The following is a 27236-nucleotide window of genomic DNA, read 5'->3' as shown; positions in this document are numbered from 1 at the left end:
CATTTTGGACAATGGGCTATAGCCCATATCGTACGGCATACTTTAGCACGCCGTTTTTCATCATTTTTGAGGATTTGAAAAAAATGAAAAAATGAAAAAAACGATGGGTTATAGCCCATCGTTTTTTGAATTTTTGAATTTCTTTTTAATCCTCGTTTTTCATCATTTTGGACCATGGGCTATAGCCCATATCGTACGGCATACTATAGCACGCCGTTTTTCATCATTTTTGAGGATTTGAAAAAAATGAAAAAATGAAAAAAACGATGGGTTATAGCCCATCGTTTTTTGAATTTTAGATTTTGTTTTTAATCCTCGTTTTTCATCATTTTGGACAATGGGCTATAGCCCATATCGTACGGCATACTGTAGCACGCCGTTTTTCATCATTTTTGAGGATTTGGAAAAAATTAAAAAATGAAAAACAAAACGATGGGTTATAGCCCATAGTTTTTTGAATTTTTGATTTTTTTTTTAATCCTCGTTTTTCATCATTTTGGACCATATCGTACGGCATACTATAGCACGCCGTTTTTCATCATTTTTGCCATTGAGCCCCATTGTAAATTTGAAAGCACTATATTTCTAAAACTATGAAACATTTCAAAGATTCCTTTTCAGGCAAACATGTCCACCGTAAGATGAACCTAAGTAGGCTAGAATGGGGTTGCTAGGTGTAAGTATGTAGGACTAGTAGCATGCCAAAATGTGTGCTATTGCCATAGAGAATGCATTGGGCGTTTAAGTTAAATAACTCATAAACTAAAAAACCTAAAAATAAAAAAAAGTTCCAGCATGTGTCTCCACAGTAAGCTGAATAATAAAAAGTGTGAATCGAGTTTCTAGGTGAAAGTGACTTTTGACGTGCCTATAGAGCTGCCATTGAGCCCAATGTTAAATGTCTCAAATTTGAAAGCACTATATTTCTAAAACTATGAAACATTTCAAAGATTCCTTTTCAGGCAAACATGTCCACCGTAAGATGAACCTAAGTAGGCTAGAATGGGGTTGCTAGGTGTAAGTATGTAGGACTAGTAGCATGCCAAAGTTTGTGCTATTGCCATAGAGAATGCATTGTGTTGCGGAGGATGAGAGGAATGCTCTCATCCTCCGCAACACCCATTCTCATACACCGCTATACACCGCGAGGATATCGGCTATAGCCCATATCGTACGGCATACTATACTGTAGCACGCCGTTTTTCATCATTTTTGAGGATTTGAAAAAAAATAAAAAATGAAAAAAACGATCGTTTTTAGAATTTTTGATTTTTTTTTTAATCCTTGTTTTTCATCATTTTGGACCATGGGCTATAGCCCATATCGTACGGCATACTATAGCACGCCGTTTTTCATCATTTTTGAGGATTTTAAAAAAATGAAAAAATGAAAAAAACGATGGGTTATAGCCCATCGTTTTTTGAATTTTTGATTTTTTTTTAAATCCTCGTTTTTCATCATTTTGGACAATGGGCTATAGCCCATATCGTACGGCATACTATAGTACGCCGTTTTTCATCATTTTTGAGGATTTGAAAAAAATGAAAAAATGAAAAAAACGATGGGTTATAGCCCATCGTTTTTTGAATTTTAGTTTTTTATTTTAATCCTCGTTTTTCATCATTTTGGACAATGGGCTATAGCCCATATCGTACGGCATACTGTAGCACGCCATTTTTCATCATTTTTGAGGATTTGAAAAAAAATGAAAAAATGAAAAAAACGATGGGAATTTTTTTTTATCCTCGTTTTTCATCATTTTGGACCATATCGTACGGCATACTATAGCACGCCGTTTTTCATCATTTTTGCCATTGAGCCCCATTGTAAATTTGAAAGCACTATATTTCTAAAACTACGAAACATTTCAAAGATTCCTTTTCAGGCAAACATGTCCACCGTAAGATAAGGCTGTCCCCAAACATTCAAGGTTCGAATGTGATATATGTTAAAAAGTAAGTTTCTCGTGCATTCCTGTCAGAAGTTATGTCTATCTCCTTGTGCTGTCCCTCTCCAAAATCCCCTGTGCACATTCATTTGGTGATGGGCCTGCAGCCAATCAGCCAATCAGCAACAAACACACACACACACACACACACACACACGCACACACGCACACACACCAGCACGTCACAGAAAAAGGTTAGTTCTCTCTCTCTCTCTCTCTCTCTCTCTCTCTCGCTGCGCTGTTGAGTCTGTCTGTCTGTCTGTCTGTCTGTCTGTCTGTCTGTCTGTCTGTCTGTCTGTCTGTCTGTCTGTCTGTCTGTCTGTCTGTGTGTGTGTGTGTGTGTGTGTGTGTGTGTGTGTGTGTGTGTGTGTGTGCACGCGCATGTGCGTGTGTGTGTGTGTGACACTGATTTATTGAATATTCTGACTTTCAATTCAAATGTACATATATACATTTAGTTTTGATTGTATTGTTAATTTGTTGTATTGTGCTTTTTGCCTTGCTCTCAATGCCAATAAAGCTCCTTTGAATTGAAAAAAAGTGTGGTGACTGCGTGTGATTGTTTAGGAGGAGCCAGGCTGCTGATTGGCTCCTGTGATGGCCTCAACTATATAAAGCTGTGTGTGGAAGCAGCATTCTGATGTATTCTTCCTGGTGTGTGTTTGGTCTGTCTGTAGCAAGAAGTTACACACCGGCTGTCTGTAGCAAGAAGTTATACACACCGTCTGTCTGTCTGTAGCAAGAAGTTACACACCGTCTGGCTGTAGCAAGAAGGTAACTACATGTTAAACTTAAACTTTTAGCTTTGTTTTAAATGATTCAGTTTGGGTAACTTGATCTGTGAATGAATGCCACTGAGATGTGGAGTATAATAAAAAGAGTTAAGGTAACTGTTCCAATAGCTCATAGTGTCTTTTTGACTGGCATTCAAACTCTTCAGACAGTGGACAGGGTCCATTTGGTTCCATTTGTACACCGAGAGCTGTAAGGGTCCATTTGGTTCCATTTGTACACAGAGAGCTGTAAGGGTCCATTTGGTTCCATTTGTACACCGAGAGCTGTAAGGGTCCATTTGGTTCCATTTGTACACTGAGAGCTGTAAGGGTCCATTTGGTTCCATTTGTACACTGAGAGCTGTAAGGGTCCATTTGGTTCCATTTGTACACCGAGAGCTGTAAGGGTCCATTTGGTTCCATTTGTACACTGAGAGCTGTAAGGGTCCATTTGGTTCCATTTGTACACTGAGAGCTGTAAGGGTCCATTTGGTTCCATTTGTACACAGAGAGCTGTAAGGGTCCATTTGGTTCCATTTGTACACAGAGAGCTGTAAGGGTCCATTTGGTTCCATTTGTACACTGAGAGCTGTAAGGGTCCATTTGGTTCCATTTGTACACTGAGAGCTGTAAGGGTCCATTTGGTTCCATTTGTACACTGAGAGCTGTAAGGGTCCATTTGGTTCCATTTGTACACTGAGAGCTGTAAGGGTCCATTTGTACACTGAGAGCTGTAAGGGTCCATTTGGTTAAACATGCTAACACTTCATCTTCAATATAAAATTGGTATTGTCACAAACGCACAATACAATGTTGGGCTTAAACTTCATTCAAAGCTGAAGGGAAAACATATTTCAAAAGTTGGGGGGAAAATGTATATATTAAAAATGTAAGCTTGGGAGAGGGATGTTAAGTTGTAAAATATGGGTTGTGGGGGCTGACAAGGCTATACAGCCACATGTGTTTCTAATGTGATGTAGGCCTACATAACACTAATGCCACTTATCTTTTCTCTTCATGTAATTCCAGAATATGAAGAGTCACTGCACCAGTGGTGTAGGCAGCACCAAGCCCTGGACCCTGAGACGAGCCATGTCCGTGGGCCCCACAGCCCCACCAATTTAGGCTTCCGAGGACCCCCACCCTGGAGCCCATGTGAAGTGTCCCAGACCGATGCCCCCCTCCCTGCACAAGACATTGAGGTAGGAACTGTACACTATAGCTGCTGCTGGGAAGAGCTGCTTGCTGCGCAGTGAGTACAAATCTTGTTTATTGTCCTTTGCTGTCGCTGGTGTGTTTAAGCAGGGTAGGCCTACTCATGGTGTTGCTCTCGTTTGCGTTTGCGTTCCGGCTTCCTGCGGTTGCATCACATCGTCGTTTGCGTTGCGTCTTTTGCGTCGACTGCCACAATTTCGTCCGGTTCCCTCATTTCACCTAACTTGTGGACACTGCCTGTCATCTGCAGAAGAATGTGATGGTTCACGGTAAGTATCCTTTTTTTGTATTCTTTGCTGCTGGTAGGGTAGGGCTGGTAGGGTAGGGTTCCTACTAGGGTAGGTTTTTGCGTTGCATCGCAAACTAAGCACTTTGGCACAGGCATGGAGCTCCTGGTTTACTGGGATGGGGTTCGATTCCCTGCTGCGCCCTGCTGAAGTTCGAGTCCTAAAATAAGGGCTAGGGTACAGCCTTACCGTAAGATGAACCTAAGTAGGCTAGAATGGGGTTGCTAGGTGTAAGTATGTAGGACTAGTAGCATGCCAAAGTTTGTGCTATGGCCATAGAGAATGCATTGGGCGTTTATGTTAAATAACTCATAAACTACTAAACATAAAAATAAAAAAAAGTTCCAGCATGTGTCTCCACAGTAAGCTGAATAATAAAAAGTGTGAATCGAGTTTCTAGGTGAAAGTGACTTTTGACGTGCCTATAGAGCTGCCATTGAGCCCAATATTAAATGTCTCAAATTTGAAAGCACTATATTTCTAAAACTATGAAACATTTCAAAGATTCCTTTTCAGGCAAACATGTCCACCGTAAGATGAACCTAAGTAGGCTAGAATGGGGTTGCTAGATGTAAGTATGTAGGACTAGTAGCATGCCAAAGTTTGTGCTATTGCCATAGAGAATGCATTGTGTTGCGGAGGATGAGAGGAATGCTCTCATCCTCCGCAACACCCATTCTCATACACCGCTATACACCGAGGATATCGGCTATAGCCCATATCGTACGGCATACTATACTGTAGCACGCCGTTTTTCATCATTTGAGGATTTGAAAAAAATGAAAAAATGAAAAAAACGATGGGTTATAACCCATTGTTTTTTTTAATTTTTTGAAAAAAAAGAATTATCCTCGTTTTTCATCATTTTGGACCATGGGCTATAGCCCATATCGTACGGCATACTATAGCACGCCGTTTTTCATCATTTTTGAGGATTTGAAAAAAAAATGAAAAAAAAACGATGGGTTATAGCCCATTGTTTTTTTGAATTTTTGAAAAAAAAGAATTATCCTCGTTTTTCATCATTTTGGACCATGGGCTATAGCCCATATCGTACGGCATACTATAGCACGCCGTTTTTCATCATTTTTGAGGATTTGAAAAAAATGAAAAAAAAAAAAAAACGATGGGTTATAGCCCATCGTTTTTTGAATTTTTGAATTTTTTTTAATCCTCGTTTTTCATCATTTTGGACCATGGGCTATAGCCCATATCGTACGGCATACTATAGCACGCCGTTTTTCATCATTTTTGAGGATTTGAAAAAAATGAAAAAATGAAAAAAAAACGATGGGTTATAGCCCATCGTTTTTTGAATTTTTGATTTTTTTTTAATCCTCGTTTTTCATCATTTTGGACCATGGGCTATAGCCCATATCGTACGGCATACTATAGCACGCCGTTTTTCATCATTTTTGAGGATTTGAAAAAAATGAAAAAATAAAAAAAACGATGGGTTATAGCCCATCGTTTTTTGAATTTTTGAATTTTTTTTAATCCTCGTTTTTCATCATTTTGGACAATGGGCTATAGCCCATATCGTACGGCATACTTTAGCACGCCGTTTTTCATCATTTTTGAGGATTTGAAAAAAATGAAAAAATGAAAAAAACGATGGGTTATAGCCCATTGTTTTTTGAATTTTTGAATTTTTTTTTAATCCTCGTTTTTCATCATTTTGGACAATGGGCTATAGCCCATATCGTACGGCATACTGTAGCATGCCGTTTTTCATCATTTTTGAGGATTTGAAAAAAATGAAAAAAACGATGGGTTATAGCCCATCGTTTTTTGAATTTTTGATTTTTTTTTTATCCTCGTTTTTCATCATTTTGGACCATGGGCTATAGCCCATATCGTACGGCATACTATAGCACGCCGTTTTTCATAATTTTTGAGGATTTGAAAAAAATGAAAAAATGAAAAAAACGATGGGTTATAGCCCATCGTTTTTTGAATTTTTGAAATTTTTTTAATCCTCGTTTTTCATCATTTTGGACAATGGGCTATAGCCCATATCGTACGGCATACTTTAGCACGCCGTTTTTCATCATTTTTGAGGATTTGAAAAAAATGAAAAAATGAAAAAAACGATGGGTTATAGCCCATCGTTTTTTGAATTTTTGTACCGTAATTTTTGTACCGTAATTTTTGTACCGTTGTATCGTACGGCATACTTTAGCACGCCGTTTTTCATCATTTTTGAGGATTTGAAAAAAATGAAAAAATGAAAAAAACGATGGGTTATAGCCCATCGTTTTTTGAATTTTTGAATTTCTTTTTAATCCTCGTTTTTCATCATTTTGGACCATGGGCTATAGCCCATATCGTACGGCATACTATAGCACGCCGTTTTTCATCATTTTTGAGGATTTGAAAAAAATGAAAAAATGAAAAAAACGATGGGTTATAGCCCATCGTTTTTTGAATTTTAGATTTTGTTTTTAATCCTCGTTTTTCATCATTTTGGACAATGGGCTATAGCCCATATCGTACGGCATACTGTAGCACGCCGTTTTTCATCATTTTTGAGGATTTGAAAAAAATTAAAAAATTAAAAAAACGATGGGTTATAGCCCATCGTTTTTTTATTTATTTTTTATCCTCGTTTTTCATCATTTTGGACCATATCGTACGGCATACTATAGCACGCCGTTTTTCATCATTTTTGCCATTGAGCCCCATTGTAAATTTGAAAGCACTATATTTCTAAAACTATGAAACATTTCAAAGATTCCTTTTCAGGCAAACATGTCCACCGTAAGATGAACCTAAGTAGGCTAGAATGGGGTTGCTAGGTGTAAGTATGTAGGACTAGTAGCATGCCAAAGTTTGTGCTATTGCCATAGAGAATGCATTGGGCGTTTAAGTTAAATAACTCATAAACTACAAAACATAAAAATAAAAAAAAGTTCCAGCATGTGTCTCCACAGTAAGCTGAATAATAAAAAGTGTGAATCGAGTTTCTAGGTGAAAGTGACTTTTGACGTGCCTATAGAGCTGCCATTGAGCCCAATGTTAAATGTCTCAAATTTGAAAGCACTATATTTCTAAAACTATGAAACATTTCAAAGATTCCTTTTCAGGCAAACATGTCCACCGTAAGATGAACCTAAGTAGGCTAGAATGGGGTTGCTAGGTGTAAGTATGTAGGACTAGTAGCATGCAAAAGTTTGTGCTATTGCCATAGAGAATGCATTGTGTTGCGGAGGATGAGAGGAATGCTCTCATCCTCCGCAACACCCATTCTCATACACCGCTATACACCGCGAGGATATCGGCTATAGCCCATATCGTACGGCATACTATACTGTAGCACGCCATTTTTCATAATTTTTGAGGATTTGAAAAAAATGAAAAAATGAAAAAACGATCGTTTTTTGAATTTTTGAATTTTTTTTTAATCCTCGTTTTTCATCATTTTGGACCATGGGCTATAGCCCATATCGTACGGCATACTATAGCACACCGTTTTTCATCATTTTTGAGGATTTGAGAAAAATGAAAAAATAAAAAAAACGATGGGTTATAGCCCATCGTTTTTTGAATTTTTGATTTTTTTTTTAATCCTCGTTTTTCATCATTTTGGACCATGGGCTATAGCCCATATCGTACGGCATACTATAGCACGCCGTTTTTCATCATTTTTGAGGATTTGAGAAAAATGAAAAAATAAAAAAAACGATGGGTTATAGCCCATCGTTTTTTGAATTTTTGATTTTCTTTTTAATCCTCGTTTTTCATCATTTAGGACCATGGGCTATAGCCCATATCGTACGGCATACTATAGCATGCCGTTTTTCATCATTTTTGAGGATTTGAAAAAAATGAAAAAATGAAAAAACGATGGGTTATAGCCCATTGTTTTTTTTTAATTTTTCCTTGTTTTTCATCATTTTGGACCATGGGCTATAGCCCATATCGTACGGCATACTATAGCACGCCGTTTTTCATCATTTTTGAGGATTTGAAAAAAAAATGAAAAAATGAAAAAAATGATGGGTTATAGCCCATCGTTTTTTGAAATTTTGAATTTTTTTTTAATCCTCGTTTTTCATCATTTTGGACCATGGGCTATAGCCCATATCGTACGGCATACTATAGCATGCCGTTTTTCATCATTTTTGAGGATTTGAAAAAAATGAAAAAATGAAAAAAACGATGGGTTATAGCCCATCGTTTTTTGAATTTTAGATTTTTTTTGAATCCTCGTTTTTCATCATTTTGGACAATGGGCTATAGCCCATATCGTACGGCATACTGTAGCACGCCGTTTTTCATCATTTTTGAGGATTTGAAAAAAATGAAAAAATGAAAAAAACGATGGGTTATAGCCCATCGTTTTTTGAATTTTTGATTTTTTTTTAATCCTCGTTTTTCATCATTTTGGACCATGGGCTATAGCCCATATCGTACGGCATACTATAGCACGCCGTTTTTCATCATTTTTGAGGATTTGAAAAAAATGAAAAAATGAAAAAAACGATGGGTTATAACCCATCGTTTTTTGAATTTTTGATTTTTTTTTAATCCTCGTTTTTCATCATTTTGGACAATGGGCTATAGCCCATATCGTACGGCATACTTTAGCACGCCGTTTTTCATCATTTTTGAGGATTTGAAAAAAATGAAAAAATGAAAAAAACGATGGGTTATAGCCCATCGTTTTTTGAATTTTTGAATTTCTTTTTAATCCTCGTTTTTCATCATTTTGGACCATGGGCTATAGCCCATATCGTACGGCATACTATAGCACGCCGTTTTTCATCATTTTTGAGGATTTGAAAAAAATGAAAAAATGAAAAAAACGATGGGTTATAGCCCATCGTTTTTTGAATTTTAGATTTTGTTTTTAATCCTCGTTTTTCATCATTTTGGACAATGGGCTATAGCCCATATCGTACGGCATACTGTAGCACGCCGTTTTTCATCATTTTTGAGGATTTGAAAAAAATTAAAAAATTAAAAAAACGATGGGTTATAGCCCATCGTTTTTTGAATTTTTTTTAATCCTCGTTTTTCATCATTTTGGACCATGGGCTATAGCCCATATCGTACGGCATACTATAGCATGCCGTTTTTCATCATTTTTGAGGATTTGAAAAAAATGAAAAAATGAAAAAAACGATGGGTTATAGCCCATCGTTTTTTGAATTTTAGATTTTTTTTTAATCCTCGTTTTTCATCATTTTGGACAATGGGCTATAGCCCATATCGTACGGCATACTGTAGCACGCCGTTTTTCATCATTTTTGAGGATTTGAAAAAAATTAAAAAATTAAAAAAAACGATGGGTTATAGCCCATCGTTTTTTGAATTTTTTTTAATCCTCGTTTTTCATCATTTTGGACCATGGGCTATAGCCCATATCGTACGGCATACTATAGCATGCCGTTTTTCATCATTTTTGAGGATTTGAAAAAAATGAAAAAATGAAAAAAACGATGGGTTATAGCCCATCGTTTTTTGAATTTTAGATTTTTTTTTAATCCTCGTTTTTCATCATTTTGGACAATGGGCTATAGCCCATATCGTACGGCATACTGTAGCACGCCGTTTTTCATCATTTTTGAGGATTTGAAAAAAATGAAAAAATGAAAAAAACGATGGGTTATAGCCCATCGTTTTTTGAATTTTTGATTTTTTTTTTATCCTCGTTTTTCATCATTTTGGACCATGGGCTATAGCCCATATCGTACGGCATACTATAGCACGCCGTTTTTCATCATTTTTGAGGATTTGAAAAAAATGAAAAAATGAAAAAAACGATGGGTTATAACCCATCGTTTTTTGAATTTTTGATTTTTTTTTAATCCTCGTTTTTCATCATTTTGGACAATGGGCTATAGCCCATATCGTACGGCATACTTTAGCACGCCGTTTTTCATCATTTTTGAGGATTTGAAAAAAATGAAAAAATGAAAAAAACGATGGGTTATAGCCCATCGTTTTTTGAATTTTTGAATTTCTTTTTAATCCTCGTTTTTCATCATTTTGGACCATGGGCTATAGCCCATATCGTACGGCATACTATAGCACGCCGTTTTTCATCATTTTTGAGGATTTGAAAAAAATGAAAAAATGAAAAAAACGATGGGTTATAGCCCATCGTTTTTTGAATTTTAGATTTTGTTTTTAATCCTCGTTTTTCATCATTTTGGACAATGGGCTATAGCCCATATCGTACGGCATACTGTAGCACGCCGTTTTTCATCATTTTTGAGGATTTGAAAAAAATTAAAAAATTAAAAAAAACGATGGGTTATAGCCCATCGTTTTTTGAATTTTTTTTAATCCTCGTTTTTCATCATTTTGGACCATATCGTACGGCATACTATAGCACGCCGTTTTTCATCATTTTTGCCATTGAGCCCCATTGTAAATTTGAAAGCACTATATTTCTAAAACTATGAAACATTTCAAAGATTCCTTTTCAGGCAAACATGTCCACCGTAAGATGAACCTAAGTAGGCTAGAATGGGGTTGCTAGGTGTAAGTATGTAGGACTAGTAGCATGCCAAAGTTTGTGCTATTGCCATAGAGAATGCATTGGGCGTTTAAGTTAAATAACTCATAAACTACAAAACATAAAAATAAAAATAAGTTCCAGCATGTGTCTCCACAGTAAGCTGAATAATAAAAAGTGTGAATCGAGTTTCTAGGTGAAAGTGACTTTTGACGTGCCTATAGAGCTGCCATTGAGCCCAATGTTAAATGTCTCAAATTTGAAAGCACTATATTTCTAAAACTATGAAACATTTCAAAGATTCCTTTTCAGGCAAACATGTCCACCGTAAGATGAACCTAAGTAGGCTAGAATGGGGTTGCTAGGTGTAAGTATGTAGGACTAGTAGCATGCCAAAGTTTGTGCTATTGCCATAGAGAATGCATTGGGCGTTTAAGTTAAATAACTCATAAACTACAAAACATAAAAATAAAAATAAGTTCCAGCATGTGTCTCCACAGTAAGCTGAATAATAAAAAGTGTGAATCGAGTTTCTAGGTGAAAGTGACTTTTGACGTGCCTATAGAGCTGCCATTGAGCCCAATGTTAAATGTCTCAAATTTGAAAGCACTATATTTCTAAAACTATGAAACATTTCAAAGATTCCTTTTCAGGCAAACATGTCCACCGTAAGATGAACCTAAGTAGGCTACAATGGGGTTGCTAGGTGTAAGTATGTAGGACTAGTAGCATGCCAAAGTTTGTGCTATTGCCATAGAGAATGCATTGTGTTGCGGAGGATGAGAGGAATGCTCTCATCCTCCGCAACACCCATTCTCATACACCGCTATACACCGCGAGGATATCGGCTATAGCCCATATCGTACGGCATACTATACTGTAGCACGCCATTTTTCATCATTTTTGAGGATTTGAAAAAAATGAAAAAATGAAAAAACGATGGGTTATAGCCCATTGTTTTTTTTTTTTTTTTTTTTTTTTTTCATCATTTTGGACCATGGGCTATAGCCCATATCGTACGGCATACTATAGCACGCCGTTTTTCATCATTTTTGAGGATTTAAAAAAAAATGAAAAAAACGATGGGTTATAGCCCATCGTTTTTTGAATTTTTGATTTTTTTTGTAATCCTCGTTTTTCATCATTTTGGACCATGGGCTATATAGCCCATATCGTACGGCATACTTTAGCACGCCGTTTTTCATCATTTTTGAGGATTTGAAAAAAATGAAAAAATGAAAAAAACGATGGGTTATAGCCCATCGTTTTTTGAATTTTTGATTTTTTTTTAATCCTCGTTTTTCATCATTTTGGACAATGGGCTATAGCCCATATCGTACGGCATACTGTAGCACGCCGTTTTTCATCATTTTTGAGGATTTAAAAAAAATGAAAAAATGAAAAAAACGATGGGTTATAGCCCATCGTTTTTTGATTTTTTTTTAATCCTCGTTTTTCATCATTTTGGACCATATCGTACGGCATACTATAGCACGCCGTTTTTCATCATTTTTGCCATTGAGCCCCATTGTAAATTTGAAAGCACTATATTTCTAAAACTATGAAACATTTCAAAGATTCCTTTTCAGGCAAACATGTCCACCGTAAGATGAACCTAAGTAGGCTAGAATGGGGTTGCTAGGTGTAAGTATGTAGGACTAGTAGCATGCCAAAGTTTGTGCTATTGCCATAGAGAATGCATTGTGTTGCGGAGGATGAGAGGAATGCTCTCATCCTCCGCAACACCCATTCTCATACACCGCTATACACCGCGAGGATATCGGCTATAGCCCATATTGTACGGCATACTATACTGTAGCACGCCATTTTTCATCATTTTTGAGGATTTGAAAAAAATGAAAAAATGAAAAAACGATGGGTTATAGCCCATTGTTTTTTTTTTTTTTTTCCTTTTTTTTCATCATTTTGGACCATGGGCTATAGCCCATATCGTACGGCATACTATAGCACGCCGTTTTTCATCATTTTTGAGGATTTGAAAAAAAATGAAAAAAACGATGGGTTATAGCCCATCGTTTTTTGAATTTTAGATTTTTTTTGTAATCCTCGTTTTTCATCATTTTGGACCATGGGCTATAGCCCATATCGTACGGCATACTTTAGCACGCCGTTTTTCATCATTTTTGAGGATTTGAAAAAAATGAAAAAATGAAAAAAACGATGGGTTATAGCCCATCGTTTTTTGAATTTTTGAATTTTTTTTAATCCTCGTTTTTCATCATTTTGGACAATGGGCTATAGCCCATATCGTACGGCATACTGTAGCACGCCGTTTTTCATCATTTTTGAGGATTTGAAAAAAATGAAAAAATGAAAAAAACGATGGGTTATAGCCCATCGTTTTTTGATTTTTTTTTAATCCTCGTTTTTCATCATTTTGGACCATATCGTACGGCATACTATAGCACGCCGTTTTTCATCATTTTTGCCATTGAGCCCCATTGTAAATTTGAAAGCACTATATTTCTAAAACTATGAAACATTTCAAAGATTCCTTTTCAGGCAAACATGTCCACCGTAAGATGAACCTAAGTAGGCTAGAATGGGGTTGCTAGGTGTAAGTATGTAGGACTAGTAGCATGCCAAAGTTTGTGCTATTGCCATAGAGAATGCATTGTGTTGCGGAGGATGAGAGGAATGCTCTCATCCTCCGCAACACCCATTCTCATACACCGCTATACACCGCGAGGATATCGGCTATAGCCCATATCGTACGGCATACTATACTGTAGCACGCCATTTTTCATCATTTTTGAGGATTTGAAAAAAATGAAAAAATGAAAAAACGATGGGTTATAGCCCATTGTTTTTTGAATTTTTGAAAAAAAAAAAAATCCTCGTTTTTCATCATTTTGGACCATGGGCTATAGCCCATATCTTACGGCATACTATAGCACGCCGTTTTTCATCATTTTTGAGGATTTGAAAAAAAATGAAAAAATGAAAAAAACGATGGGTTATAGCCCATCGTTTTTTTAATTTTTGAAAAAAAAATTAATCCTCGTTTTTCATCATTTTGGACCATGGGCTATAGCCCATATCGTACGGCATACTATAGCACGCCGTTTTTCATCATTTTTGAGGATTTGAAAAAAAATGAAAAAAACGATGGGTTATAGCCCATTGTTTTTTGAATTTTTGAAAAAAAAAAAAATCCTCGTTTTTCATCATTTTGGACCATGGGCTATAGCCCATATCGTACGGCATACTATAGCACGCCGTTTTTCATCATTTTTGAGGATTTGAAAAAAATGAAAAAATGAAAAAAACGATGGGTTATAGCCCATCGTTTTTTTAATTTTTGATTTTCTTTTTAATCCTCGTTTTTCATCATTTTGGACCATGGGCTATAGCCCATATCGTACGGCATACTATAGCACGCCGTTTTTCATCATTTTTGAGGATTTGAAAAAAAAAAGAAAAAAAAAAAAACGATGGGTTATAGCCCATCGTTTTTTGAATTTTTGAATTTTTTTTAATCCTCGTTTTTCATCATTTTGGACAATGGGCTATAGCCCATATCGTACGGCATACTGTAGCACGCCGTTTTTCATCATTTTTGAGGATTTGAAAAAAATGAAAAAAGAAAAAAACGATGGGTTATAGCCCATCGTTTTTAGATTTTTTTTTAATCCTCGTTTTTCATCATTTTGGACCATATCGTACGGCATACTATAGCACGCTGTTTTTCATCATTTTTGCCATTGAGCCCCATTGTAAATTTGAAAGCACTATATTTCTAAAACTATGAAACATTTCAAAGATTCCTTTTCAGGCAAACATGTCCACCGTAAGATGAACCTAACTAAGTAGGCTAGAATGGGGTTGCTAGGTGTAAGTATGTAGGACTAGTAGCATGCCAAAGTTTGTGCTATTGCCATAGAGAATGCATTGGGCGTTTAAGTTAAATAACTCATAAACTACAAAACATAAAAATAGAAATAAGTTCCAGCATGTGTCTCCACAGTAAGCTGAATAATAAAAAGTGTGAATCGAGTTTCTAGGTGAAAGTGACTTTTGACGCGCCTATAGAGCTGCCATTGAGCACAATGTTAAATGTCTCAAATTTGAAAGCACTATATTTCTAAAACTATGAAACATTTCAAAGATTCCTTTTCAGGCAAACATGTCCACCGTAAGATGAACCTAAGTAGGCTAGAATGGGGTTGCTAGGTGTAAGTATGTAGGACTAGTAGCATGCCAAAGTTTGTGCTATTACCATAGAGAATGCATTGTGTTGCGGAGGATGAGAGGAATGCTCTCATCCTCCGCAACACCCATTCTCATACACCGCTATACACCGCGAGGATATCGGCTATAGCCCATATCGTACGGCATACTATACTGTAGCACGCCGTTTTTCATCATTTTTGAGGATTTGAAAAAAATGAAAAAATGAAAAAAACGATGGGTTATAGCCCATTGTTTTTTTTGAATTTTTGAAAAAAAAAGATTATCCTCGTTTTTCATCATTTTGGACCATGGGCTATAGCCCATATCGTACGGCATACTATAGCACACCGTTTTTCATCATTTTTGAGGATTTGAAAAAAAATGAAAAAATGAAAAAAACGATGGGTTATAGCCCATCGTTTTTTGAATTTTTGATTTTTTTTTTAATCCTCGTTTTTTATCATTTTGGACCATGGGCTATAGCCCATATCGTACGGCATACTTTAGCACGCCGTTTTTCATCATTTTTGAGGATTTGAAAAAAATGAAAAAATTAAAAAAACGATGGGTTATAGCCATAGACTGTAAAAAATATGGACAAAGCGTTCGCCGGGTCTAACATGGACGTAAAATGAAGCCTGTTATTCCTGCACTGTAAGTCGCCATCTTTCTAGATCCGTTTGGTACCAGCTGGCCATTGGCTGGCTCCGTTTTGGACCAGCTGGCCATTGGCTGCCCAGACAACGAGGCGGGACTTCCCCCCTTCTTCTCCGTTGGTTTTTATTTTGACTCGAGTGGGAGGGGAATCCCGATCTTAGACTGTAACGGTAGCCACGCCCCTCAGAACATACGCGATGGGTTTTTTTCTTCATGGTAATTTTTTTAATTAATGGGACCATAATTTTCCAAAAAGAATATTATGACATTAGAAATGAGACTTTAAACTAGTGACTGGAAGAAGAAAGTATTCATGACCATGTTTATTAAGGTAATACAGTCTAGGTGAAGTTGGGCCAAAATACATGGGCCTCTATGGAGCTATGGGGCTTTTTGGGTCCAGTCCAGCGCCACAACAGGCCATTATAATGAACTACCGATTTCAAATGAGGCTTCACGAAATATCTGGCTGACTGCCCCCCTGGTTATAGCCCATCGTTTTTTGATTTTTTTTTAATCCTCGTTTTTCATCATTTTGGACCATATCGTACGGCATACTATAGCACGCCGTTTTTCATCATTTTTGCCATTGAGCCCCATTGTAAATTTGAAAGCACTATATTTCTAGAACTATGAAACATTTCAAAGATTCCTTTTCAGGCAAACATGTCCACCGTAAGATGAACCTAAGTAGGCTAGAATGGGGTTGCTAGGTGTAAGTATGTAGGACTAGTAGCATGCCAAAGTTTGTGCTATTGCCATAGAGAATGCATTGGGCGTTTAAGTTAAATAACTCATAAACTACAAAACATAAAAAAAAAAAAAGTTCCAGCATGTGTCTCCACAGTAAGCTGAATAATAAAAAGTGTGAATCGAGTTTCTAGGTGAAAGTGACTTTTGACGCGCCTATAGAGCTGCCATTGAGCCCAATGTTAAATGTCTCAAATTTGAAAGCACTATATTTCTAAAACTATGAAACATTTCAAAGATTCCTTTTCAGGCAAACATGTCCACCGTAAGATGAACCTAAGTAGGCTAGAATGGGGTTGCTAGGTGTAAGTATGTAGGACTAGTAGCATGCCAAAGTTTGTGCTATTACCATAGAGAATGCATTGTGTTGCGGAGGATGAGAGGAATGCTCTCATCCTCCGCAACACCCATTCTCATACACCGCTATACACCGCGAGGATATCGGCTATAGCCCATATCGTACGGCATACTATACTGTAGCACGCCGTTTTTCATCATTTTTGAGGATTTGAAAAAAAATGAAAAAATGAAAAAAACGATGGGTTATAGCCCATTGTTTTTTTTGAATTTTTGAAAAAAAAAGATTATCCTCGTTTTTCATCATTTTGGACCATGGGCTATAGCCCATATCGTACGGCATACTATAGCACACCGTTTTTCATCATTTTTGAGGATTTGAAAAAAATGAAAAAATGAAAAAAACGATGGGTTATAGCCTATCGTTTTTTGAATTTTAGATTTTGTTTTTTAATCCTCTTTTTTCATCATTTTGGACCATGGGCTATAGCCCATATCGTACGGCATACTATAGCACGCCGTTTTTCATCATTTTTGAGGATTTGAAAAAAATGAAAAAATGAAAAAAACGATGGGTTATAGCCCATCGTTTTTTGAATTTTAGATTTTTTTTTGAATCCTCGTTTTTCAGCATTTTGGACCATGGGCTATAACCCATATCGTACGGCATACTATAGCACGCCGTTTTTCATCATTTTTGAGGATTTGAGAAAAATGAAAAAATGAAAAAAACGATGGGTTTTAGCCCATCGTTTTTTGAATTTTTGATTTTTGTTTTTTAATCCTCGTTTTTCATCATTTTGGACCATGGGCTATAGCCCATATCGTACGGCATACTATAGCACGCCGTTTTTCATCATTTTTGAGGATTTGAGGAAAAAAAACGATGGGTTATAGCCCATCGTTTTTTTTTTTTTTTTTTTTTTTTTAATCCTCGTTTTTCATCATTTTGTATGTAGAACTAGTAGCATGCCAAAGTTTGTGCTATTGCCACAGACTAGAATGCATTGGGCGTTTAAGTTAAATAACTCAGAAACTATAAAACATTTCAAAGTAAAAAGTTCCAGCATGTGTCTCCACAGTAAGCTGAATAATAAAAAGTGTGAATGGAGTTTCTAGGTGAAAGTGATTTTTGACGTGCCAATGTCTGCCATTGAGCCCCATTGTGAATTTGAAAGCACTATATTTCTAAAACTATGACACCTTTCAAAGATTCCTTTTCAGGCAAACATGTCCACCGTAAGATGAACCTAAGTAGGCTATAATGGGGTTGGTAGGTTTAAGTATGTAGGACTAGTAGCATGCCAAAGTTTGTGCTATTGCCATAGAGCAGGGGTAACCAACCAGGGGTTCGCGAGCTACCAGTAGCTCGTGGGAACCTTTCAAGTCGATCCCGAAGTGTCAGACTGACGGGCAGCCAATACACTGCCAATACACAGCAGAATGTCGTTCGCAAAAAAGAGCAGATCTACAAGCTAACGTGTAGAGGCTCGATGCATTTTAGCTTGAAGATCTGTTCCCCTTGCTTCCACCGCACCGCCCTCGGCCCTCCCCCTTTTAGCACTCTGTGCTCATGTGCTGTGTCCTGTGTGTCTGTTGTTCCCCTCGCAGGCAGCACACTAGCACAGAGCGTCAGAGTGAACGCAGCATGATATAGCGACACGTTGAATACTAAACTTATTTGTGAAGTTCGAACGCCAACTTTTAACTTAACCAAACATGGGAGAAACACTGTGCACGGCTGCACGCACAAATAAAGAGTGCACTCGGCACTCGCGCACGCACATGACGGATTATTATCGATCAAAACAATCCTTAGCGTCGCTTACAAAAGCATGTGTTGCACAGCATGAATGATAAGTAATCACCGACCTGGCTGGATAAATATCACTATGACAAAGTTTCAAAATGTTTAGTGCCGCTGTCAAAACATGACACAGTGAGAGTTGAAGATTCTAACTATTGGAACAAGAAAGCCACAGTTTTGAAGGAAGTGGGTCCTAGACAGGGCTTGACGCTTAGCTCATGGATGATAGACAGACTATCCGTTTTTATCCTGCTGTTCTATCATGTGATATTCGATGCAGGGCAAGATGCAAGATTGTGAATTAAATTGTAACATTCTCCTTGGCTTTGACTACTTCAGACAGAACATCTGACACACAGCTACAGTAGACTATTAATTTACTATTAGCTGTTAACTTACTCGGCTGCCTACCGTTGCTCGTTAAGCAGGTCACACAATGGATATGGACCACTGATATTTATCCAGCCAGGTCGGTGATTACTTATCATTCATGCTGTGCAACACATGCTTTTGTAAGCGACGCTAAGCATTGTTTTGATCGATAATAATCCGTCATGTGCGTGCGCGAGTGCACTCTTTATTTGTGCGTGCAGCCGTGCACAGTGTTTCTCCCACGTTTGGTTAAAAGTTGGCGTTCGAACTTTACAAATAAGTTTAGTATTCAACGTGTCGGGGTTAAAGTGCAGTCACAGCAGTCTCATTAAAGGTGGGCTGACCCTGAGAGTATGTCACCATATCTGTGAAAATATATATGGTCATGTTATGCCTATGTCATTTGAACATCTGCCAATGTGAATATTCATTGAAATGAGAAACAAAATATTGTGCAATTCATGTCCTTTGCATTTTGTTTTATTTAAAAAAAACTCAACAAAGAAGTTTATTTGTATTTTTGTCCTAATATTTCTTATTTCTAATACATTTGTCTTAATTTTATTTGACATTGATAATATAACTTACTATAAGTATTTATTCTAATTTAAGCTTTAGTCTTTGTGTGGATGTGTGCACATGCATTGAGCCTGTCAGAAATAGCAAAAAAACAAGTGTTTTTTCTAACACGTTTTAGTGGTAGATCTTGGCTTACAATTGGGAATAAAATGGGCTCTTGGGCTTGAAAAGGTTGGTTACCACTGCCATAGAGAATGCATTGGGCGTTTAAGTTAAATAACTCAGAAACTACAAAACATTTCAAAGTAAAACGTTCCAGCATGTGTCTCCACAGTAAGCTGAATAATAAAAAGTGTGAATGGAGTTTCTAGGTGAAAGTGATTTTTTACTCTCCTCCTGCCTGGGGCCCTCTCGCCTACTCTCCTCCCTCCTGGGGTCCCCTCGCCTACTCTCCTCCTGCCTGGGGCCCTCTCGCCTACTCTCCTCCTGCCTGGGGTCCCCTCACCTACTCTCCTCCTGCCTGGGGCCCCCTCGCCTATTCTCCTCCTGCCTGACCCCCCCCTCGGCTACTCTCCTCCTTCCTGGGGCCACCTCGCCTACTCTCCTCCTGCCTGACCCCCCCCTCGGCTACTCTCCTCCTGCCTGGGGCCACCTCGCCTACTCTCCTCCTGCCTGGGACCACCTCGCCTACTCTCCTCCTGCCTGGGGTCCCCTCGCCTACTCTCCTCCTGCCTGACCCCCCCTCGCCTACTCTCCTCCTGCCTGGGGCCACCTCGCCTACTCTCCTCCTGCCTGGGGTCCCTCCCCTACTCTCCTCCTGCCTTTTTTTTAATATATATATTTTTTATCCCACGATTTTGTAACCCATTTTTCACCCCTGTGTCAATCATAATGTGATCCTGGGCTCTACACACCCTCCGCCAACCTGAGGAGAGCAACGGACTTAACTCATGCTTCCTTCATGCATGAGTGTCCAAGTTGCTCCTTTACACCTGACAGGGGGGAGTTTCGCTGGTTGGACGTAGCGCGTGGAAGGAACACGTTATTCCAACCAGTTCCTTCCCACTCCATCAGGCGCCCCGGCTGGCCAGGGGGAGGCAGTTTAGAGACCAGGATTACTGCATGTTTTTGTGAGGGTACCTACCCTAGGGGACACGGGGAGAACATGCAAACTCCACACAGAAAGGCCCTTTCGCCAACCCCGCCTTCGGGTATGGGCACTGATGACGCGGAGGAGGAAACACGCCGCCAGCACCCACAGCGCCCCGAGCGGGAATCGAAACCAGGACCTTCTGGCTGTGAGGCAACAGCACTACCAACTGTGCCACCGTGCCCCTCTCTAACAATCACATTTACCACAAATCCCACTGCTCTAGGAGGAGTGCTGGCGCACGCGCGAACGCAAAAAGTGACACTCTTAATCTTGATAGTGTTACGTGCACGGTTTGCGCTCGTGCATGGGCTGGCTGTGATAGGGTGGCTGTATTGGTTCATGACTGGCATGACGGCTAAGAATGTATCTATTTAATCTTTCTTTCTTTCTTTATCTCATTTGGTCCACAGAAAGATACTTACATAGTTGATGCATTCATAATGTGCCTGTATCCAACAAAAATGTGAATGTAGCCTGTGTTAGTGTGACTCCCTGCTTTAGATACTGTAATAGATGCTGTATGCTGGGGAAAAAAAGGAAAAAAGGAAGATAAAAGGTAGACACTTTTATGCGTCTAAACTTCAGTCTTCGGGCTTTGACAACAAAGGCCTGTCACAAGACAAAGGAGGTAGTGTTGATTTCACAGATAAATCATGCAGTAGCCAGGATGAGTGACACATTATTTGAGAGATGACCTTACTGCGTTACATCAGAGAAAGAGAGAATACGGTTCTCAGATTAACATCCACATATTTTTTGAGAATCATACAAAAAAGATGCTTCTATAAATGTCTGTCGTATTTTTATATTCCTGGCTGCTCAGCGGTGGCAAGTGCGCTATGGAGGGCGGAAGTATAATTATGTCATATACCAGTATTATGAAGTCACTGTTTTTTTTGTTTTTTTCTGGGATAGGGCCTGAAATCCCTGTGACAGAGCTTGACCTTCCTGTGACAGGGCTGGCACCATGCGGTAACAACCTGTGACAGGACCATAACCATAGATATTAAAAAAATAGATGCCTCATTGGCCACTGCAATGCGTTGGAGCCATGTGTGTGGACAAGAGGGTGGAACAAGGCCCAGGCCGTAGCGTAACGGTCTGGGCACCGGACTGGTGATCCAGTCGCGGTGTGCCGCGGGTTCGACTCCCGGACCCGACACGGCCTTTACCGCATGTCATCCCCCCATCTCTCTCCCGTTTCCTGTCAGCCTACTGTCTGTCCCTTAAAAAATAAATAAAAGGCGTAAGCCGCAAAAAAATATCTTAAAAAAAAAAAAAAGAGGGTGGAACAATTTACACTCTGGGACGGAAGTGTGCTAGAAGTGCAAAAGGTAAGCTTGAGTTGCCACTATAAGCAATACATTTCACAATAAAAAGCAACGCTTATATTTTAATTGGGTGTAGGGTGGTAAGGGACCTGGATATTGGATAGGCCCAAAAAAGGTTAAGAAACACTGCTCTACATTTGACAAATCACAGCCTGCCAATAAAATCATAAATTAATAACTGGAACCAGAGATTATGCTTTTCCCAGGAAAACATCTCAAAATGTTTCGGATCATGTTTCGGTCATGCTCAGCCTAAATATTGACGGGTACCTTGTTGCGAACGCAGTGAGCCACTTACTATGACAGCAAGGGCTGAATGTCTGTGTATGTGTGTGTCTGTCCCGCTGTTACACCACCCGCCCGCCACCAGAGGGCGCAGCTGTAGCACACACACACACACACACACACACACACACAGGGCGCAGCTGTAGCACACACACACACACACACACACACACACACACACACACACACACACACGCACACGCACACGCGCACACACACACACACACACACACACACACAACCACACACACACAAGCTGCGTTCGCTTCACGCGTTTGCGCGTCTTACTTGTACTGTACTGTACGTCCAAAATTATTACTTTTCATGAAAATGGAACCTTAAACCCACAGGCAGACTTTCATATAGACCTGTGTTGTGTGCATAATACCTCTGGTTGACATTGAATTGGTCTTTTAAAAGATTATAGTTTGTCATGCTGTGTGGCTGAAACACTTACCCTAAAGAACTCTTTAGTAGAACCGGAGTCTAAGGTTCCATAAGCAATCTCTGTCTGCTTGGCTAGGTCCTCAGCGCTCTCTATTGGAGACACCATCCTTTCCACGGTGAGGAAGGCAGCCAGATTGGCCGTGTAGGATGAGATGATGATGAGGGTGAAGAACCACCACACTCCGCCCACAATACGCCCTGACAGAGACCTGAGAGTGGGAGGCGAGACAGACAGGAAGACATGAAAGCAGGGGGCTCTATAACCAACACCTTTTCAAATGTTCCATCAGGCCGCCCCATAGCCCAATTAAGGAGGATCGCTAAAGAGTGGACAATTGGAAAGGAGAGGAAAATTAAAAAACAAATAAATAAATCCCTATTTTGGGCATGTCATTGCTGTCAATAATGTTGACATTTTCAAAACATAGTCATGTTTTTCTGTTGAAAATCACTCCTCTTTGGTGAGTGAATATGAGGTAAACTGTTTTACTGGATTTAAAAAATATATGATAAATTCAGGCTGAATGTCAGGCTATTGAACAGTCAACATTATTTTGGAACAACTCTTTCCATTTGCTGACCTATAGCCTACATGCAGACAAAATTGCAGAGGTGCAGCTTAACTGAAACTTTATTTCAAATTTATGGTATAATACCCAGAGCTAATCACTGAGAGAGTAATCCTTCCTTTTTTTCCACATTTTAATTATGCCTAACCACTGTCCTCACTAATCATTGTCCTCATGAATCCTATGTCCCTATTCTGTGCCAAACATTTGTTAAAAAAAAGTAGCAGGTCTACAAGCTCACAAAGCATCACACTCGTAACACGACACGTTGTGAACACCTACCTGTGTAGGTGAAGCATCAGTTACCAACCCTATAAAGCATGGTCGTAAAATATATTCTAATCAGACAAACTAGCGTAGTAAAATTACCTCTACAGAAAATAACACAAAACCTCTCTGATGAAGGCATAATGCTGAAACACTTCAAAAATAAATAAATGGTAACTGATTGACATCCATCCATCTTCAACCGCTTATCCGTAGTTGGGTCGCGGGGGGAACAGCTCCACCAGAGAGCTCCAGACTTCCCTCTCCAGAGGAACATTAGTAACTTCCTCCTGGGGGATCCCGAGGCGTTCCAAGGCCAGTGAGTCGATGTGATTCCTCCAACTGCGCCTTGGTCTGACCCGGGGTCTCCTCCCAGTGGGACGTGCCTCGAGGACCTCCCTAGGGAGATGCCCGAGAGGCATATAACCAGATGCCCAAACCACCTAAGCGAAGAAGCAGCGACTCTACTCTGAGTATCTCTCAGGTGACTGTACTTTAAAGAAAACTAATTTCGGCCGCTTGTATTCACAAGCTTATTCTTTCGGTCATGACCCACACTTCATGACCATAGGTGAGAGTAGGAACGAACATTGCTCAGTAGACAGAGAGCTTTGCCTTCTGGCGCAGCTCTCTTTTCGTCACAACAGTGCGGTACAGCGACTGCAATACCACCCCTGCTGCTCCGATTCTCCGGCTGATCTCCTTCTCCGCCCTCCCCTCACTCGTGAACAAGACCCCGAGATACTCAAAATCCTTCACCTGGGGTAATGTCTCATTCCCTACCCGGACGGCACAATCCATCGGTTTCCTGCTGTGTCTTGCAAATCTTTATTTTGGAGTGCCCTTCCACCTCAGTGGATTTCATCTTATTGAGTTAACCTTATCGGCTGAGCACCCTCGCCCAAAGGCAAGCAGAGGAGCGCACCTGGCTCCAGTTTCTTTGGCTGCATAACTTTGACAACAACCACTAAGCCATCATCATCATACTATAATTCAGTCAATGTCTGACTGAATGTCTGTCTGTCTGAATGTGTGTCAGAAACACAGCCGTATCGCCTCACCGCCTGCACCAATCACTCCCACTTTTCACACAGGCATTGACTATAATAATATGGAGGTCTTAACGAAGCCCTTTTTCCAATTTAACATCATCATCATACTATAATGCAGTCAACATCTGTCTGAATGTCTGTCTGTCTGTCTGAACGAAGCCCTTTTTCCAATTTAACAAATTATAAATTAATAATTAATTTATTAGTGAATTAAAAATGCGAAAACACACCCAGGGCGCAGTACCCCCAGCGGCCACAAGGGGGGGGGGCAATATCTCACAACGGGTAAGGGCTAGTTTATATAATTAGCCAAAATATGGCTTTGGTTTTGAGTTTTAGTTTTAGAATGACCGACAGAATGATGTGTAATGTAAATGTCTCAAAACTGAAATTCGGGAATGCTTGTTAAATAAAGAAGAAGAAGAAGGACATGATCTGGCTGATGTTTCAGCTCCATCCAGCTGAGTGGTAAATGAGTCTGATTTGGTCAACAGCCACTATTAGTGTAAGAAAAAGGCTGTCAGAGCCCTATTATAACATGCAGAGTGCAGACTGCAGGTACATTACCAGAAGATGCACTGATTCCACACACCGTCTGTATTGCAAACTGCGGCATCAATGTTGTTGTTTAGGACAGGTCAACACTAAGGTCTTGTATCGTCCGTCCAGTGTTAACATGTATATTGTGATGCATATTTTCTACTTTTCTTTCTTTTTGTCTTTGTACACACAGTAGACTGAGTAGAGCATTCCTACACAAAGAAAGCACATCCGTTTCCACTCCTTTTAATTGTGATTAATATCTGTGTGTGTGTGTGTGGGGGGCACTTCCCCTATTCCTGTCACTGATCCTTCAGATCCTGTGAAGTCCCAGACAAGACGAATGAATGAAGAATGAAACAAGATTCAGAGTCTTCCGCAAGGACATGAAGGGCAGCAGAACAATGATGAATAAAGAGATGAATAAAAAAGGAGCTGTCGAGACAAGACTTCACGATGTGGCTCAGACATGGTAATGGCTTCATCAGGGTGAGAATGGATGGTGATGTGCTGCTCCATGTCGAATACGTTATATGCACCAAGTTGATGAGCGTAAAATGAGACATGCAGCAAAAACACGGTAGCCCTCCAAAAGTCATGGGGAGTATACAGGCAACTACTCGGATGAAATGACCCCTCATGTGCATTTTACAGCCCTCAGCATGGTGGATATAAGTTATCTTGTGGATGCAACGCATCGCTGCTATAAGGCATGCGGCTTGAAATAAAGGCGGAGAGCCATATAGGGACAATGATTAGGGAAGACAATGAGGTGCGGGGGGGACAAGCAGGAAGTGGAGTATGCGGCCTGGGGAACAGCTACGGGCAATATATGGAAGCTCAAAATAACATATATGCACCATGGGAGAGACTATAAAATGCAGAGAGATGATGAGGACAACTTAGAGGTGATGGGAAGTGAACACAACAACCAACCGACCGACCGACCAAAAACCAACCTTGGCGAGATATCGCATCCTTGCTGCATGAAGGCGCCCAGGGAGAACCACAGGCTATTAAAAATGCCAAAGTCGTTGGGAGGGTCCGGAGGGCTCTGAGGGTCTTTGGCCTCGTCGTTCTCGTCCAGGTGCCACTCGTAGGGGCTGAAACGGCTGACCAGGAAAAGCACCACGCTCACGCCGATATAGGCGAACACTATGCACATCCAGATCTCATAGGCCAGCGGGTCCAGGAAGGAGAAGACTCCCGGCTTGGACTTTTGGGGCTTCTTTATCATAATGGAGATGCCCAGGCTCATAAATGGCTTAGAAAAGTCTATGACTTCCTCCCGTACCAACGTTATAGTCAGAGGAGCCACGGCTATATCAGCTCTCTGCAAGAATGGGGGGGGGGGGCATAGGCACAACAACAATGCACAACAGTAGTTAGTCGTCTGACACAAAGACACACAGAAGAATTAGGCGTAATAGATTTTTTTCAACTGGAAAAACGAGCAAGAAAACAAAACAATTAAATAATAATAATCATGAATGTTTTCACATACGACTAAGTATGAGTCGGGATTTAAAGTTTAACCAAACCACCATGCAAAACATGAAATGCTGAAATTGAAAAGTTGATGTCCCTAATGTCATACTAGTATGTTCTCATAATCAGTCAATGTGGTACCGGATGTAATTTATAATATGAGATATTTTGGGGCGGGAACCCCTTTTGGTGTTAGCATTATGTGATGCTTTAGCTATTTTGGAAAAATCGTAAAAAAGCAGCACGAATCTTTGAATATATATATTCGTTCAGAGTGAACGTTTTTCTTATTTCGACGTCAGGCCTAAATGGGTTAAAAAATAAGCATTTGAGTGGCAGACTGGTGAAATGTGCCGTCTTAAATGACCGAACCACTGCACTGCACTATTAGCAAGCTGCACTCCACTACCACTGCAACACTGAAGGAAGTGCTAGTGATGCTGAATGTCTTCCAGATCCTCTCCATGAATCAAGTGGTGAAGGTTGGGATACAGAGGTGAAGGAGCTTATGCAAACAGTTCATAAAATTTGAATTAGCCTGTGACACTCTCCTCCATCAGCGGTCTCAGCAAAGCCTTACGGGCACATCAATTAGTGATAAATACTTGCCGTGATAAAGATGTAGAGAGATATAGAGACAGAGAGAGAACCAGAGAGAGAGAGAGAGAGAGAGAGAGGATGATATTTGTAAATATAACGCAGAGCTCGACCTTAGCTCAGGTTACGAATGTCCTCGGCCGACACAGATTTACATTAATCATGGTCTCTATTACCTCCTGGCTCATTAGCATGCAAATAGCTAATTAATGGCCATACTGA

At 39.5% G+C, this 27236-nt stretch overlaps 1 protein-coding gene across 4 annotated transcripts in view; it reads right to left on the bottom strand.

The window, feature by feature from the left end:
• gria3a (glutamate receptor, ionotropic, AMPA 3a) overlaps nucleotides 1-27236 on the bottom strand; it is a 130215-nt gene that overhangs the window by 36307 nt on the left and 66672 nt on the right. For all 4 annotated transcript variants that reach the window (XM_083782926.1, XM_083782927.1, XM_083782928.1 and 1 more), the window contains 2 exons: nucleotides 25889-26262; nucleotides 22512-22710 (listed from right to left, as the gene is read on the bottom strand). In XM_083782926.1, coding sequence (XP_083639052.1) covers nucleotides 22512-22710; nucleotides 25889-26262 — 573 coding nt within the window. The remainder of the gene's footprint in view (nucleotides 1-22511; nucleotides 22711-25888; nucleotides 26263-27236) is intronic.

This window comes from Protomyctophum parallelum (assembly GCF_964188405.1).
Source record: "Protomyctophum parallelum genome assembly, chromosome: 1".
Taxonomy (NCBI): domain Eukaryota; kingdom Metazoa; phylum Chordata; class Actinopteri; order Myctophiformes; family Myctophidae; genus Protomyctophum; species Protomyctophum parallelum.
This window is presented reverse-complemented; position numbering and strand designations above follow the sequence as displayed.